The 17,316-nt window shown below is 39.0% G+C and overlaps 1 protein-coding gene across 3 annotated transcripts in view; it reads left to right on the forward strand.

The window, feature by feature from the left end:
• Positions 1-2,633: 2,633 nt before the first annotated feature.
• Positions 2,634-17,316, forward strand: part of LOC115760521 (myosin heavy chain, non-muscle) — a 42,275-nt gene continuing 27,592 nt past the window's right edge. For all 3 annotated transcript variants that reach the window (XM_030701891.1, XM_030701893.1, XM_030701892.1), the window contains exons 1-3: positions 2,634-2,651; positions 3,864-4,126; positions 11,203-11,418. In XM_030701891.1, coding sequence (XP_030557751.1) covers positions 3,995-4,126; positions 11,203-11,418 — 348 coding nt within the window. In that variant the 5' untranslated portion in view covers positions 2,634-2,651; positions 3,864-3,994. The remainder of the gene's footprint in view (positions 2,652-3,863; positions 4,127-11,202; positions 11,419-17,316) is intronic.

Raw genomic sequence — 17,316 nt, forward strand, 5'->3', positions numbered from 1 at the left:
CAAAATAACAAAAAAAAAAATAATAAAAAAGAGAAGGCAACAGCCAAAAGCCAAACCAGACTTCGTTCAGAAGAGCGAGCAACAAAATTGAGGTCTTATCAAGAGAATGTAGGCGGGCGCGGGCGGGGCGGGGCGGAGTTTTTGCGGAAACGCAAGGAATATGCTAGAAATGCAAATAGAATTGCGAAAGCGGCGACAAAAACCAAACACTGAGAGCTGTATTTGCCGGCACACAAGAGAAATGTATTTTTACAAATATATATTTTGCAGAAATTGTATTTAAAAAAAAAAAACTTTTTGTTTTGTACAATTTGAAAGAAGTTGCGTTCTAACCGGGCTCAAGTAGCGTCAGCGAGAGGGCGGGCGGCGGTGGGAGAGCATCTGAGCTGCTGACAACATTGTGTTTTGTTGTTGTATTTCATATTAAGGTGAGAGAGAGAGAGAGAGAGCGGCCAGCCGCTCTCCGCTCACTCAAACAACACACACACGACACGCACACGTTCTCATTTATCGGTGTGCGATTGCAACCGTGTGTTTGTACAAATGATATGCGTCATTGTTGTTGCTCTTCACAATAGCTTCCATTTTACAGCAATATTTATTGTGTGGCATTTTTGAAATACTTATTTTTATCAAATATTTCTAAAGGCAATATGTCTACGTTCACAATTTTCAAAGGCACACGCACACACACACACACTTTATGCACACAAGTGCAATTGAATTGCGGATACTTCGCATTTACGTTTACAAAGGAAAGGCAGCCTTTGTGCATATGCTATGCACAATTAATAAATTAATATTTAATGAATAACACTTGTAGGGAATTTCATATATTAAGCTGTAGACGCCTGTTTCACGAACGCTATCGCGGAGCGTAATCAATTGAGGTATTGAGGTTATGTACAAATTACTCACACACACACACGCTCAAGCACAACACTCTCTTTTATATATGTACATACATGTGTATGCATACGTATATAGTAATAATGGGCGCGCATTTTTTCTATATACAGGCAGCAACATATAATATTTACACTGCTTAAATTAGATATTACATTACACATACCTGGTTTAACTTGGCTTGCGGCTCACAAAACATGCCACAAGGTAAAAACTTTCAATTGTATTTTTCACTCTCAGCTGTAGCAACTGGTCACGTTCACAGATTGTACGCGAGATTTTTGCTTCGATTTTATATGGAATTTCGTTTCTTTATTATTTTTTATTTTAATTTAGCTACAACAAGGGAGAAAAGCGCGTGAGGCTCTGCTTCTTACGTTTGCAACAAACACGCACACACACACGCACGCACACATACGCACATACACACACGCACACACACCATGCATGCAGTTGGAATCGATATTATGCTGCTGCCGCTGCCGCTGCTAATGTGCTCCCGTTGCTGACGAAGCTCCAACGCCTACGAACTTTTTGTATGCTCTGCACGTAAAATGCGCCTCCGCAAAACTACGCTTCTTTATAAACTTCACATATGTATGCCATATACACACGCACAGACACACACTCACACACTCACAAGCTCGTGCAAACGTTGTGTGGCTGTGTTTGTATTGGTTTTAAAGTGCCTAAACATTTACATTTAGCTGTTTTACTTTGTTTTGCAGGCTTCCTCTCAGATGTGTTGCGCGCTGGAATGTGTTGCACTAATTTATCTTGTTGACTTTGGATTAAATTTAATTAGTCGAACTACTGAGTTGTGACCAGCTAGTTGCAGACGCGCGATGAACACAATCGATATGAACTTTTGACACTACATCGTAAATATATATCGACTGCCGCCATAATTTTTGCAGCTGCCGATGTAGCGGCAATGTTAAAAATAACAGTCACCCTTAAAATATGTTATCGATCATTCCATTTCCCAATGCGATGGTGTACATCATAATGTTGCAAATTTATTCAAAAATTTGTATTAATATTAGTATTTACTATTTCACACATATTACCCCTTGAACTTACATACGATTTCTGTAAGTTGAGCTGCTCCGTTTTTTATCAGCTTTTATTAAAAAACCTATTTGAGTTTAACATTACCGATTTGAGTTTAACATGTCGGTTAGCTTAGCAACATGTGTCTCAACACACGCATGTTGCGCAATAAATTATTTCCATTCACACTCATCGTTTGCACCAATCGATATTCTAAGTACAGATAATCGATACTATCGAATTTTAGCAATTTTAGTAGCAATTCCTATAACGAAAGAGAATAAAGCATTTGCTGCTTTTTAATGCATAATTGTTGAAAAAGTAAGCAGGTGAAAGACACATTTGAAACAATGTGCAGTACATTATTAATCGATAACATGAAATTTAAAATCTGTGATTTCCATGTTAACAGCTGTTAAATTCAAATGATTTCGCCGTTCGCTGTCAAAAATGCCGTCGACAAGAACATTAAATTAATTAAGTTCTTACAAAATATCACATCATGTTGCGTAAATTGAACTGTATTTAAAAGTTTTTACATTGCTATGTCAGCGACGCGCGCTTTTCCCAGAATAAATGTACACTCGCTGTTAATAGCATCGCAGCGAAATGTTAAGGTTGGCTGCTTTGCCTCTGTTACCAGCAATCGCACATTCGTGCTGGTAGCAGCGAACGAGAAAGACGCGTTTTGGGTTCGTTCGAAATTGTATAAGAGTGTGTGTTGGTGTCAAAAGTTAAGAAGTGCAGCTGTCGCTTGAAACAAATAAAAACCGCATTATTGCCACTTATGAAAAAATCAATTTGCAACCAAGCAACAACTAAGTGCACATAAAGCCCATCAAAGTTGGCCAAAAACAAAGAAAACACAGTACTAACAGCCAATATACAAATGATGCATGTCAAATAATTTCAACGCCCAAAAGCCGCCGGCCAGCCGACGCCGTTGACGCCGCAGTCGCTTGTTGAAACAAATGAAATGAAATGTGTGCATTGAGTGCGAAATGCGTTGAATTTGTTAAAATGCAGTGCTGACACAGTGAAACGGGAGCATAAATATATGAAAAATATTAACAAATTCATACGAAAATGAAAATCAAAAACGAAACGAAAACTGCGCTACCCGTGTGTGCATGAGTATTTAGGCGTGTGTATGTGTGTGTAAGCATGTGCGTATGTGTGTGTGTGTGTGTGTGCAGAACAAGCAACACAAAAAAGAAGGAACGATGGCCGCGGCAGCAGCAGCAGCAGCAGCCGCATTTTGCTGACGTACCTGCTCCGCAATTAGAGTAACCATAACCGAAAATCAAGGCAAATGTTGCGGCTTAAAATGCAAACTGGTTACTTTAATTGCCAAACAGCTACGTAATGCTATTTTCCGCTGAACGCTGTCGCTGTCGCTGACGCTGCTCATCTACGATGTTTGAATATGTCTGCTGCGGCGGCGAGAGAGAGTAACATTCGAGTGCACAGATAGAGAGACAGTGTGAGAGCGAGAGGGAGAGCGAGCTAGCGCTGGCTTAAGAAAAATGTATGGCCATATTTGTTTCTTGTCGGTTCCCTTTTGAAACTATTTTCTGCTGCTGCTGCTGCTGTTGCCGTTCTCGCCGTCTGCCTTTTGCTGCCGCATTTCTTAGATAAAAAAAAACGGCGAACGCTTCTTGCAGATAAAAATGTGCCGCAAAAATGTATCTTGATGTTCGAAATTCGCTTTGTGTGAGTGTGCGTGCGTGTGTGTATATGTGTTTGTTTACAATGCGATGGCAATTTGCACTCTAGGTGTGTGTGTGTGTGTGTGTGTGTGTGTGTGTGTGTGTGTGTGTGTGTGTGTTTGTTGTGCGTAATAGGCGCCTAAAAATAATTAAAAATTTAATATTCTTTTAATTCATTTTACAAAAAAACAACAGAAAATTATTTATAAATCTGCAACTGCATAAAAAACCAAACCACATTGAAACCAACAATAACCAACACGAAACGATAAATAACGAATATAAAAAACGCAGAACCAAGAATAACAATAAAAAAGAACAAAAATATGTCAGAAGAAGTCGATCGCAACGACCCCGAGCTGAAATATCTCTCGGTGGAGCGCAATCAATTCAATGATCCGGCCACACAGGCCGAATGGACACAGAAACGTCTTGTCTGGGTGCCCCACGAGAATCAGGTGAGTGTTTCATTCTAAGGATATTTTCGGCACTGGCCTGTACATTTACCAACACTGTACACTGTACACTACATTCTACAACTGTCGCATTTGTTTACGTACAGGCATGTTATGTTATTTCTTTGTTATGCTCCTTGCACTTTGGCATTCTCCCGGGCCTGGGTCTGGCTTTCACCTGGCCGCGCAGAAGTCGTCGCTGCCGTCGCCAAGCGACCTGAAAAACCTGTAGAGCGCCTCGTTGCGTTGCGCAGGCGTTGGCCGCACTCTGTTCTGCCTGTTGTTGTTGTTGTTTCTTATTCTTATTTTCGTTGCTGGGCGCGAGTTTGACCAGTTTTCTGTTATTTGTTGTTGCTGTGTTCTTTGGCTCTGTTGCCTTGTTAATGTTATCTTAATACACTTGCAATGGCTATTGTGAACTTTGTCAAGTAGTTGGCAACGCAATGCAAATGTATGAAAATTGTCAAAAAGGCAGAATAGTTCGACTCTCTTATACCATGTTAGAAGACTCTTATAACATAACGTCTACAGCTGATATATGAATTTTTACTTAAGAGTATTAAGAGTTCGGCATGGTTCAGATATCTTGTTGATATTTTATTGAAAGCATTTTTAAGCCGATTAAGGGACAGGCAGGCCCTATCCACAATTTCGATATGTACATATGTATGTATGCGGCCACAGCTGACGATTGGAACTGGCGGCAGAGCTGGAACTGGAACTCTTGTTAAATTCCCCACACTACCTACAGACTGGTTAACAGCATACTTCCAACTCGCTTGGTACGTGCATTTATCGCCCTTTTGGCTGCACACTCATCGCATGAATCATGCACTTGGTCAACTTCTTTGAATTTAACGTTCCGATTCGCGTTGGGCGATAAAATTAGTTAAACATCCGCTGAAGAAATCTCACGTGAGTTTTAGTTTAGGCCACAATTTGAATCACAGATACTTTCATTCATGGCCACATTTTTGTATATACAAAAATCATAAAGAGCTCATTTGCAAGTGATGCCTGGTCACTCTTATTTCATTTAACAGCTAGATGCTCAATTTCCAATTCGTCAGTATTTCCAATTTGCATGCACTGTGAGTCATCAATGCGATAGGCGGAGAGCAAGTGCGACAGAGATAGCAACAGAAGAGGGAGTACAAATTTGCGATAACGGGAACGACAGCAGGAAAACAAAAAATCAGCTTTTAATCTGCAATAAATACAAATTGTGCATAGATGAATGTGTGCGTGCGTGCGTGTGTGTGTGTATGTGTGTTTGCTTGCTTGTGCATGTGAGTTTGTTTGTGTATGTGTGTTTGTTTGATTGTGCGACAACGATAACGATAACGATGACACACAACGGTTTTCTATTTATCAAGCTTTGCATTGTTATGCAAAAATTTGTTTGTAGCTGCCCATTCACAGATAGCTCAACCGAATTCAAATGTCATTCAACCTGCAAATTAGCAGCATGTCTATATGCATACATACATACATACACATCCATATATACATATATATATAAGATATATAAATGTATATATGTATATCGCGTGTTTATAAAGAAGTTTACAACTTCGAAGTTTATGCGCCAGAGATAAAACTGTCGTTCTAACAATGGACTCTGAAACGTCTAACAAATTTGGTAGCACCTACTGCATAGCTTACTCTAACTAGGGCGACTAGTGAATACCCTGCAACTGGTCAAAAAACTTGCTCGTTTAATTTTGGGAAGTGATGTAATTTGATTTGATCGATGCGATGTTTTTTTTTTCTTTCTTATCGATCGACATTGGAAAACCCATTCCAAGTGCTTTTGATAAATCAACTTGCTCTACGTTTATTTGGGCTATAGGGTATAACAACAGCAACAAGCAGCAAAACCATAATAATAAAAAAAAGCAGCAACAACTTGTCGCATTTTTTAGTAATTACGCGTTTACTTACAAAAGCCATTTGCTTTGGCTAAAAGGAATTTCAAGCGCACACAGATAAAGCAACAAATAAAATGTGACAAAAACAAAAATAAAAGAGAAGAAGAAGTAGAAGGAAAAAAAACAACGGCACGACTTTGCAAACGATTGTCATGAGTTGTCAACCAGACAAACAGACAGACAGAGAGAGAGGGAGAGCGAGAGAGACGGAGAGACAGACGGACAGTTGGACAGATAATGTAAAGAAATTTGCATATGGCACAAACTGTTGCGCCGCTGGAATGTCCAACACACACACATACACACATACACGCACACAGCTGCTGCTGCTGCTGCGCTGTCTACAGTTACACTGTGCTGTTGTTGTTGTTTGTTTTTTTTTTCGCTTGGCAGAAGGGTATTCGAAATTGTGTCAACACATTTTGTGCACTCGTTTTGCCTTCGACAAACAGAACAACAACTGTACAAACTTTGCGCAATGTAAAAAATGAAAACTATATATCTTAAAAATAATATGCTTTTTCTTCTTATTTATTGTATTCGCCCTCTTCGTGTTCGTATTTTCTGTTTGTATTTGTGTTTATCTATGTAAATAATTAAACAATGGGCGGCATTGTGCGTGTGCACACAATGGGGGCTGCTTCAGGTTGCTCTCCCCACAACCCGCACTCCCCAAATGGAAAGTCGGTAAAATAACTCTTCACATTATTTTCAAATTGATAATAATGAAATGTAGTTTGCTTGGCTTACGATTCGAACCAGCTCCCTGGCAGATTCTGGTTCAAAAAAATTGTCATATATTTTCTAAACATTCTTTTATTTCATTTTTAACTGCCCCGTTATAGTGAAAATATTCCAGGCTATAGATATTTTCACATATACCTTGCGGGCTGGATTAGATTTCCACACAAAATGTCTGGAATGTTTCACATAGATATCTTGATCGGGAATATATATGCCATATGTTGGATAAGATCAAGACATCTTCTTCATTTATAGTTGGTTCAGCTGCGACTCTTTCGGTCAAGTTTATCGGAAATCTATAAGTGTATTCAATAGTCGATACTGCGAAAATATGTATTTTCGCCTGGTTATAGTTACAGGGTGTAGGAAGCGACTTTCCATTAGACAGAGTTATTTATAGTTTTGACAGAGTTATTATAGCACAAAAAAAACCCCGGTAAGGCAGTTGTTATTGATGGACGTCTTTGAGGTGCTTGAACAGCCCCACCACAAATTGTTGTTAACAGCCCGAACCGCAAGTCAGAGATAAAGGACGGGAGAGGGAGAGAGTGAGAGAGAGACGCAGAGAGGGGCGGCACAGATAGTAACAGTCGGGTGCATAACAAGAACAATAACAACATAGCACACACACATACATGCACACATACACGCACCCACACATATTGAACGAAAAACTGAACGAAAAATTGAACGAACGCAAGAGGTCGCAGCTGAGCCTGGTGGGTTCTTCTCTGCTGCTTCTTCTTCTTTCTTTTTTTTTTTTTTTTTTTGTGATACAAATGTCTCTTCTTTACCGCTAATGACAAATGTAGCCGAAGCTTTCAAGATTCGGCTCTCGTCCGGTTTACGGTCAACGAACCTGCGACTCTCATATCTCTCTCAATTACATGTGTGTGTGTGTGTATATCAGTTTATATGTACATATATGCCATGCATATGCGTTGATCGATTAAACGCAAAGAAAAGAAATACAAATACGAAAAGGCGAGTAACAACAACAAATTATTATGGCCGGTTAGCGTGAACTTTGCTTTACAGAGAACTCAGAGAACTTGAGCCCACGATCTTCAACGCATAACACTTGTGGGTGTGAGCGGGCGAGAGCGAGAGAGAGAGAGAGCGAAAGAGCGCGAGAGAAATATGTATACATCATATAGAATGATTGGAATGCTGCATGAGAACCTTTTTATACACTTGGTTAGAGGGCATTGCAAAACTATCATGAAATGTGGGACAACTTCATAAGTTTACATAAAATATCTTTATATTTGAGTAGGTTCTGATCGGTTTAGTATAGCCTTTGTTTTGGATACAGCTTAAAGGGGGTCTCAACAAAAATTTCTAAGTTTTTCAATGCGTTTCATTTTTGAACTCCAGGGCGTTTTTTTTTTTAAAGAGAACTGTTTCTGTATTTCAAGATATCTTGAACAAAGTCAACAATTGTTCTTGGTTTTTTGTTCCTTTTAACCTTTCTCTACAAATAATAATTACTTTCAATTGTCTAATATAATCTATGGCTATAGAAATAACACATTTTCAACAGATCTGAGCAATATATTAACTCTTTCATTTGCCGCTAGCTTAAAAGGGTATTTAATGCTCGTCATGCCAAAGATAACTGTTTTTTTTTCTTCTTATAATTATGATCGCATATTCATTTCTTTACCTCATACATATCTACGACGTTCTTCAGATAAAGTAAACAAAAGTGGTTTTTATTATTCAATGGATTTTCTCTCGGTCTCTTGGTAAATATATATGCATATATATATATATTATTTGCGGGAGATATTTTTTGTTTATTTCTGCGGTCAGAATTGTGGGCGAATGTCAGACTCTTGAAGTTCAGGGTTTCTCAAGAAATATACTATATGTATGTATGTATGTGTGTGTGTGTGTGTGTGTTCTTTATAAACGTGCCACAAGGCAAAACCAAACCTAAATCGTGCCCCCTCCCCCTCCCCCACTCTTACAACTCCCACACATATTTACTTGTAGATTTCAGACCAGATTCGGCCATATCTTTGGCTTTTGGTTTTTATTTCGATTTGCGCCTCGTTTTGATTCGCTGATTGCCTGGAATGTGTCGTGTATCTAGATAACAATCTATAAACTGTACCGGATTGTTAGTGGATGGGCTGAAGGAGAGGGGGAAGGGAGGGGGGGGGGGGGGCGTATGTATAGCTGATTGATGATCTCATTGTGGTATCTGCGCATACTTCGGCAAATCTTTTTGCTCTTTAAGTATGTTTTGGCAATAATAAAATTTTCTGCATGATTCGTTTCTTCAGTTATATTTGATGTACAGTGAACGCTTCGTAAAAAGAACTATTTACATATTTTAAAGTAATACAATATTTTAGATAAAAGTTTCTATAAAAGAAAAAATGAAAATAAATATATTACTTAAAATCTTATATAAAAAAAAAAAAACAAAAGCTAATACTTATATCAAACACAGATGTTCCGACATGCGAGCGTTCACTGCATTATGTTAACATGGCTTTTCAACAACATATGTATTATCTAACACTGATTCACCTGGCCAGTGTTGATATATGACTTATTTAATAAATACACACATAAGTAGTCTATACATTACGGACTCTTGGGTAAAAATGACGCGCTGTATTTTTCGATTAATGTTTATCTTTAATGCCGGAAAAGCGCAAAGATAATAGATAAACACACACACACACATACGCACGCACGCAGAGGCGCGCGAGATAAACAAGACGAGAATGGAAATGAATGTGGAACTGTGCCCGGTTCTGATCGTTGGGTTGTGCTCGTATTTAACTTAATGGGCGCCCGATCTGAGACCTGCCTCTGTTTCGCTTCAGTTTGTTGTTAATGTTGTTGTTGTTGTTGTTGTTGTTGCTCGACTTGTTGTTGGTTGTTAATGCATTTCGTTGCACTTCTGTTTTTCACCCTTTTAATGAGTCTCTGAACTGGAATTAGGAATCATAAATTATGCTTTGCCGAATGGCCGCAAAGTGGAAATTGTTTGTTTTTTTTTCTCTTTCATTTCTGTTTTTCCATTCTTTCCCTTCTGGATTTTGATTCATATGCAGTTGCTGGTCTTTGAATTCTAATTGGAAATCATCGTATGGCGCATTTGTAGTAATTGTTTGCTTTAGGCATTCCGCAAAATATCTTCATTTCTGCAACATTAATTAGCACTTAAAAATGCGAAAAATATGCATAAAGAACTTAGTTCCAGTCAGTTGGAAATAGTTTATGGAATTGAAGCTAATCAGCAGCAGATTGCCTGGCCAATAAAGTTAAATTTAATACTGTTAAACGAAACAACATTTGTCTAATATTAGTTTCCGAAAATGCTTCGATTTTCGGCATTAATTAATTCGCAAAAGTTTCGAACTGCGAAAATGACATTATTTAGCGTGTGATTTTTCGCGTTAACAGAGTAACGTTAACAGAGTAATGTGAAATTCGCGTTTGCCCACAGCTTGAACGATTTTCATTAGTTGTCATCCCGCTCAATTGGCGCTAATTAAAATGCGTAACTATAAATTAGGCAATATACTTAGCTCTAGATGATAGCGTGTTCGTGTTATAAATTGTGTATACTTGAATGGCTAGAGAGGCGAGCCTTGAACTTGCCAACAGACAGACAACAGTGAGACAACAGACAGACAGACAGCAGAGAAAGGGCAGACAGAGGCGTCTCTGTTGTTGTTGCTGTTGCTGTCGCAGCTTCTGTTTGTCTGTCTATGTGTCTGCTGCTGCTGCTGCTGTCGCTGCCTTCCCGTTGGCTGTTTTGTGTGTTTGTCGCTGCTGCGTCTGCAACGGCACTTGAACGGGCGTCAGTTTTATCGTCTGCATTTCCTTTTTCTTTCTGTTGTTGCTGCTGCTGCTGTTGTTCTTGTTGTTGCTGTTGCTGCTTGGCGCTTGACTCATGCAGCGCTGCGTCAAGAGATGCACTCACAAGCGCAAGCAGAAGCACACTCACACACACACACACAAGCTCACTCAATTAGAGCAAAAGAATAAAAACAAGCATAAGAAGCAAAATGAAGAAGAAGAAGCAGCAGCAGCGGCGGCGTAACAAGGCGTGTGCATTGTTTTTATTGCCAGCCAGGAGCTTTAACTGTAATTGTTGTAGCAGCAGCTGCTTCATCTTCTTCCTCTTCTTCGGCAGCTTTGTTTTAATTGCTAATTTGCTGAATTTGCATCGTATTTGTGCATTTTTTTATTATTTCCTGGAATACCATTTCAATATATGTACATATATGTCATAAATAACGGTGTTTGGCTGTTAATTGACACTCACGTGTGTGACTCACACACTCACACACACACACCGAGTGACTAACTGCCAATAAATTTGATTCCGATTTCTGATTTCTTTTTCTCTCTCTTTGTTTATTTTCATTTTTGCAGGGCTTCGTTGCCGCCAGTATTAAGCGCGAACATGGCGACGAGGTGGAGGTGGAACTGGCCGAGACCGGCAAGCGTGTCATGATCCTACGCGATGACATACAGAAGATGAATCCGCCAAAGTTCGACAAAGTCGAGGACATGGCCGAGCTGACGTGCCTCAATGAGGCATCCGTGTTGCACAACATCAAAGACAGATATTACTCTGGCTTGATCTATGTAAGTACCAATATGCCCCCTATATACCCTATATATACCCCCACAAAGCAAATAGAAACCATTAGAGAATTGGCTGTGCGATGGGATTGCTCCAAAGTTGCCACAGCTGCTGGCAATGTGACGATGATGACGCGAACTTTAGATAAACATTGAGCAATAGTTTTTTTCTACTTCTTCATTTTTTCTCATTTTGTGCGTGGGCTGTTCAAGCAATAGTTGAAGAAAAAAAAACCAATACAGTGTAAGGACAGCTTGCTTAGGTAAACAGATTCCCGGACAAGCCATATTTTACATATAGAAAAAACAAAATGAACGTTTGATATGCTGTACATAGCAGAAAGCTTGGAACTACCTCCGTTAGCTGTTTCGTGTGATTTAAAGTTTTGTGGAAATGTTGAAAGCCGAAACCCTTTGTGAAGTCGAAGTCTCGATTCTTCTATGTATTTAAAAGCGCGGCAAATATTTGACACACACACACACGCGAACAGACATTTACTTAACATGCATGCACACACATGCACATATATGTACAGCTACACACATACATGCTCGACACCGATTTTTTAGTCGAAATTCATGTCCAAATCTTACCCCAAGATTCATGTATAGACATGGGTCAAAAAGTACAACCCCCATAACTCGGCCAAATCTCATCCGATTTTCACGAAGTTTGGCTTTTTGTTAATGGTTTTCCCTCTAGATTAATCTGGCATTCAAATCTGAACACCGATTTTTTGGCCGAAATTCATGTCCAAATCTTATCCCAAGATTCGTATATAGACGTGGGTCAAAAATTTCCACCCCCATAACTTTGTCAAATCTCATCCGATTTTCCCGAAGTTTGGCTTTTTCTTCATGGTTTTCCCTCTAGATTAATCTGGCATTTAAAGCTCGACACCGATTTTTTGGTCGAAATTCATGTCCAAATCTTACCCCAAGATTCGTATATAGACATGGGTCAAAAATTATCACCCCCATAACTCGGCCAAATCTGATCCGATTTTCACGAAGTTTGGCTTTTTGTTAATGGTTTTCCCTCTAGATTAATCTGGCATTCAAATCTCAACACCGATTTTTTGGTCGAAATTCATGTCCAAATCTTACCCCAAGATTCGTATATAGACATGGGTCAAAAAGTACAACCCCCATAACTCGGCCAAATCTCATCCGATTTTCACGAAGTTTGGCTTTTTGTTAATGGTTTTCCCTCTAGATTAATCTGGCATTCAAATCTGAACACCGATTTTTTGGCCGAAATTCATGTCCAAATCTTATCCCAAGATTCGTATATAGACGTGGGTCAAAAATTTCCACCCCCATAACTTTGTCAAATCTCATCCGATTTTCCCGAAGTTTGGCTTTTTCTTCATGGTTTTCCCTCTAGATTAATCTGGCATTTAAAGCTCGACACCGATTTTTTGGTCGAAATTCATGTCCAAATCTTACCCCAAGATTCGTATATAGACATGGGTCAAAAATTACCACCCCCATAACTCGGCCAAATCTCATCCGATTTTCACGAAGTTTGACTTTTTCTTCATGGTTTTCCATCTAGATTAATGTGGCATTCAAATCTCGACACTGATTTTTTGGTCGAAATTCATGTCCAAATCTTACCCCAAGATTCATATATAGACATGGGTCAAAATTTACCACCCCCATAACTCGGCCAAATCTCATCCGATTTTCACGAAGTTTGGCTTTTTGTTAATGGTTTTCCCTCTAGATTAATCTGGCATTCAAATCTCAACACCGATTTTTTGGTCGAAATTCATGTCCAAATCTTACCCCAAGATTCGTATATAGACATGGGTCAAAATTTACCACCCCCATATCTCGGCCAAATCTCATCCGATTTTCACGAAGTTTGGCTTTTTGTTAATGGTTTTCCCTCTAGATTAATCTGGCATTCAAATCTCGACACCGATTTTTTGGTCGAAATTCATGTCCAAATCTTACCTCAAGATTCGTATATAGACATGTGTCAAAATTTACCACCCCCATATCTTGGCCAAATCTCATCCGATTTTCACGAAGTTTGGCTTTTTGTTAATGGTTTTCCCTCTAGATTAATCTGGCATTGGAAGCTCGACACCGATTTTTTAGTCGAAATTCATGTCCAATCTTACCCCAAGATTTGTATATAGACATGGGTAAAAAATTACCACCCCCATATCTCGGCCAAATCTCATCCGATTTTCACGAAGTTTGACTTTTTCTTCATGGGTTTCCCTCTAGATTAATCTGGCATTCAAATCTCAACACCGATTTTTTGGTCGAAATTCATGTCCAAATCTTACCCCAAGATTCGTATATAGACATGGGTCAAAATTTACCACCCCCATATCTCGGCCAAATCTCATCCGATTTTCACGAAGTTTGACTTTTTCTTCATGGTTTTCCCTCTAGATTAATGTGGCATTCAAATCTCGACACTGATTTTTTGGTCGAAATTCATGTCCAAATCTTACCCCAAGATTCATATATAGACATGGGTCAAAATTTACCACCCCCATAACTCGGCCAAATCTCATCCGATTTTCATGAAGTTTGGCTTTTTCTTCAAGGTTTTCCCTCTAGATTAATCTGGCATTCAAATCTCAACACCGATTTTTTGGTCGAAATTCATGTCCAAATCTTACCCCAAGATTCGTATATAGACATGGGTCAAAAATTACCACCCCCATAACTCGGCCAAATCTCATCCGATTTTCACGAAGTTTGACTTTTTCTTCATGGTTTTCCATCTAGATTAATGTGGCATTCAAATCTCGACACTGATTTTTTGGTCGAAATTCATGTCCAAATCTTACCCCAAGATTCATATATAGACATGGGTCAAAATTTACCACCCCCATATCTTGGCCAAATCTCATCCGATTTTCACGAAGTTTGGCTTTTTGTTAATGGTTTTCCCTCTAGATTAATCTGGCATTGGAAGCTCGACACCGATTTTTTAGTCGAAATTCATGTCCAATCTTACCCCAAGATTTGTATATAGACATGGGTAAAAAATTACCACCCCCATATCTCGGCCAAATCTCATCCGATTTTCACGAAGTTTGACTTTTTCTTCATGGGTTTCCCTCTAGATTAATCTGGCATTCAAATCTCAACACCGATTTTTTGGTCGAAATTCATGTCCAAATCTTACCCCAAGATTCGTATATAGACATGGGTCAAAATTTACCACCCCCATATCTCGGCCAAATCTCATCCGATTTTCACGAAGTTTGACTTTTTCTTCATGGTTTTCCCTCTAGATTAATGTGGCATTCAAATCTCGACACTGATTTTTTGGTCGAAATTCATGTCCAAATCTTACCCCAAGATTCATATATAGACATGGGTCAAAATTTACCACCCCCATAACTCGGCCAAATCTCATCCGATTTTCATGAAGTTTGGCTTTTTCTTCATGGTTTTCCCTCTAGATTAATCTGGCATTTAAAGCTCGACACCGATTTTTTGGTCGAAATTCATGTCCAAATCTTACCCCAAGATTCGTATATAGACATGGGTCAAAAATTACCACCCCCATAACTCGGCCAAATCTCATCCGATTTTCACGAAGTTTGACTTTTTCTTCATGGTTTTCCATCTAGATTAATGTGGCATTCAAATCTCGACACTGATTTTTTGGTCGAAATTCATGTCCAAATCTTACCCCAAGATTCATATATAGACATGGGTCAAAATTTACCACCCCCATAACTCGGCCAAATCTCATCCGATTTTCACGAAGTTTGGCTTTTTGTTAATGGTTTTCCCTCTAGATTAATCTGGCATTCAAATCTCAACACCGATTTTTTGGTCGAAATTCATGTCCAAATCTTACCCCAAGATTCGTATATAGACATGGGTCAAAATTTACCACCCCCATATCTCGGCCAAATCTCATCCGATTTTCACGAAGTTTGGCTTTTTGTTAATGGTTTTCCCTCTAGATTAATCTGGCATTCAAATCTCGACACCGATTTTTTGGTCGAAATTCATGTCCAAATCTTACCTCAAGATTCGTATATAGACATGTGTCAAAATTTACCACCCCCATATCTTGGCCAAATCTCATCCGATTTTCACGAAGTTTGGCTTTTTGTTAATGGTTTTCCCTCTAGATTAATGTGGCATTCAAATCTCGACACTGATTTTTTGGTCGAAATTCATGTCCAAATCTTACCCCAAGATTCATATATAGACATGGGTCAAAATTTACCACCCCCATATCTCGGCCAAATCTCATCCGATTTTCATGAAGTTTGGCTTTTTCTTCATGGGTTTCCCTCTAGATTAATCTGGCATTCAAATCTCAACACCGATTTTTTGGTCGAAATTCATGTCCAAATCTTACCCCAAGATTCGTATATAGACATGGGTCAAAATTTACCACCCCCATATCTCGGCCAAATCTCATCCGATTTTCACGAAGTTTGACTTTTTCTTCATGGTTTTCCCTCTAGATTAATGTGGCATTCAAATCTCGACACTGATTTTTTGGTCGAAATTCATGTCCAAATCTTACCCCAAGATTCATATATAGACATGGGTCAAAATTTACCACCCCCATAACTCGGCCAAATCTCATCCGATTTTCACGAAGTTTGGCTTTTTGTTAATGGTTTTCCCTCTAGATTAATCTGGCATTCAAATCTCAACACCGATTTTTTGGTCGAAATTCATGTCCAAATCTTACCCCAAGATTCGTATATAGACATGGGTCAAAATTTACCACCCCCATATCTCGGCCAAATCTCATCCGATTTTCATGAAGTTTGGCTTTTTCTTCAAGGTTTTCCCTCTAGATTAATCTGGCATTCAAATCTCAACACCGATTTTTTGGTCGAAATTCATGTCCAAATCTTACCCCAAGATTCGTATATAGACATGGGTCAAAATTTACCACCCCCATATCTCGGCCAAATCTCATCCGATTTTCATGAAGTTTGGCTTTTTCTTCAAGGTTTTCCCTCTAGATTAATCTGGCATTCAAATCTCAACACCGATTTTTTGGTCGAAATTCATGTCCAAATCTTACCCCAAGATTCGTATATAGACATGGGTCAAAAAGTACAACCCCCATAACTCGGCCAAATCTCATCCGATTTTCACGAAGTTTGGCTTTTTGTTAATGGTTTTCCCTCTAGATTAATCTGGCATTCAAATCTCAACACCGATTTTTTGGTCGAAATTCATGTCCAAATCTTACCCCAAGATTCGTATATAGACATGGGTCAAAATTTACCACCCCCATATCTCGGCCAAATCTCATCCGATTTTCATGAAGTTTGGCTTTTTCTTCAAGGTTTTCCCTCTAGATTAATCTGGCATTCAAATCTCAACACCGATTTTTTGGTCGAAATTCATGTCCAAATCTTACCCCAAGATTCGTATATAGACATGGGTCAAAATTTACCACCCCCATATCTCGGCCAAATCTCATCCGATTTTCACGAAGTTTGGCTTTTTGTTAATGGTTTTCCCTCTAGATTAATCTGGCATTCAAATCTCGACACCGATTTTTTGGTCGAAATTCATGTCCAAATCTTACCCCAAGATTCGTATATAGACATGGGTCAAAATTTACCACCCCCATATCTCGGCCAAATCTCATCCGATTTTCATGAAGTTTGGCTTTTTCTTCAAGGTTTTCCCTCTAGATTAATCTGGCATTCAAATCTCAACACCGATTTTTTGGTCGAAATTCATGTCCAAATCTTACCCCAAGATTCGTATATAGACATGGGTCAAAATTTACCACCCCCATATCTCGGCCAAATCTCATCCGATTTTCACGAAGTTTGGCTTTTTGTTAATGGTTTTCCCTCTAGATTAATCTGGCATTCAAATCTCGACACCGATTTTTTGGTCGAAATTCATGTCCAAATCTTACCTCAAGAT

This window comes from Drosophila novamexicana, unplaced genomic scaffold (assembly GCF_003285875.2).
Source record: "Drosophila novamexicana strain 15010-1031.04,08,12 unplaced genomic scaffold, DnovRS2.1 tig00000462-arrow-pilon, whole genome shotgun sequence".
NCBI classification, from domain to species: domain Eukaryota; kingdom Metazoa; phylum Arthropoda; class Insecta; order Diptera; family Drosophilidae; genus Drosophila; species Drosophila novamexicana.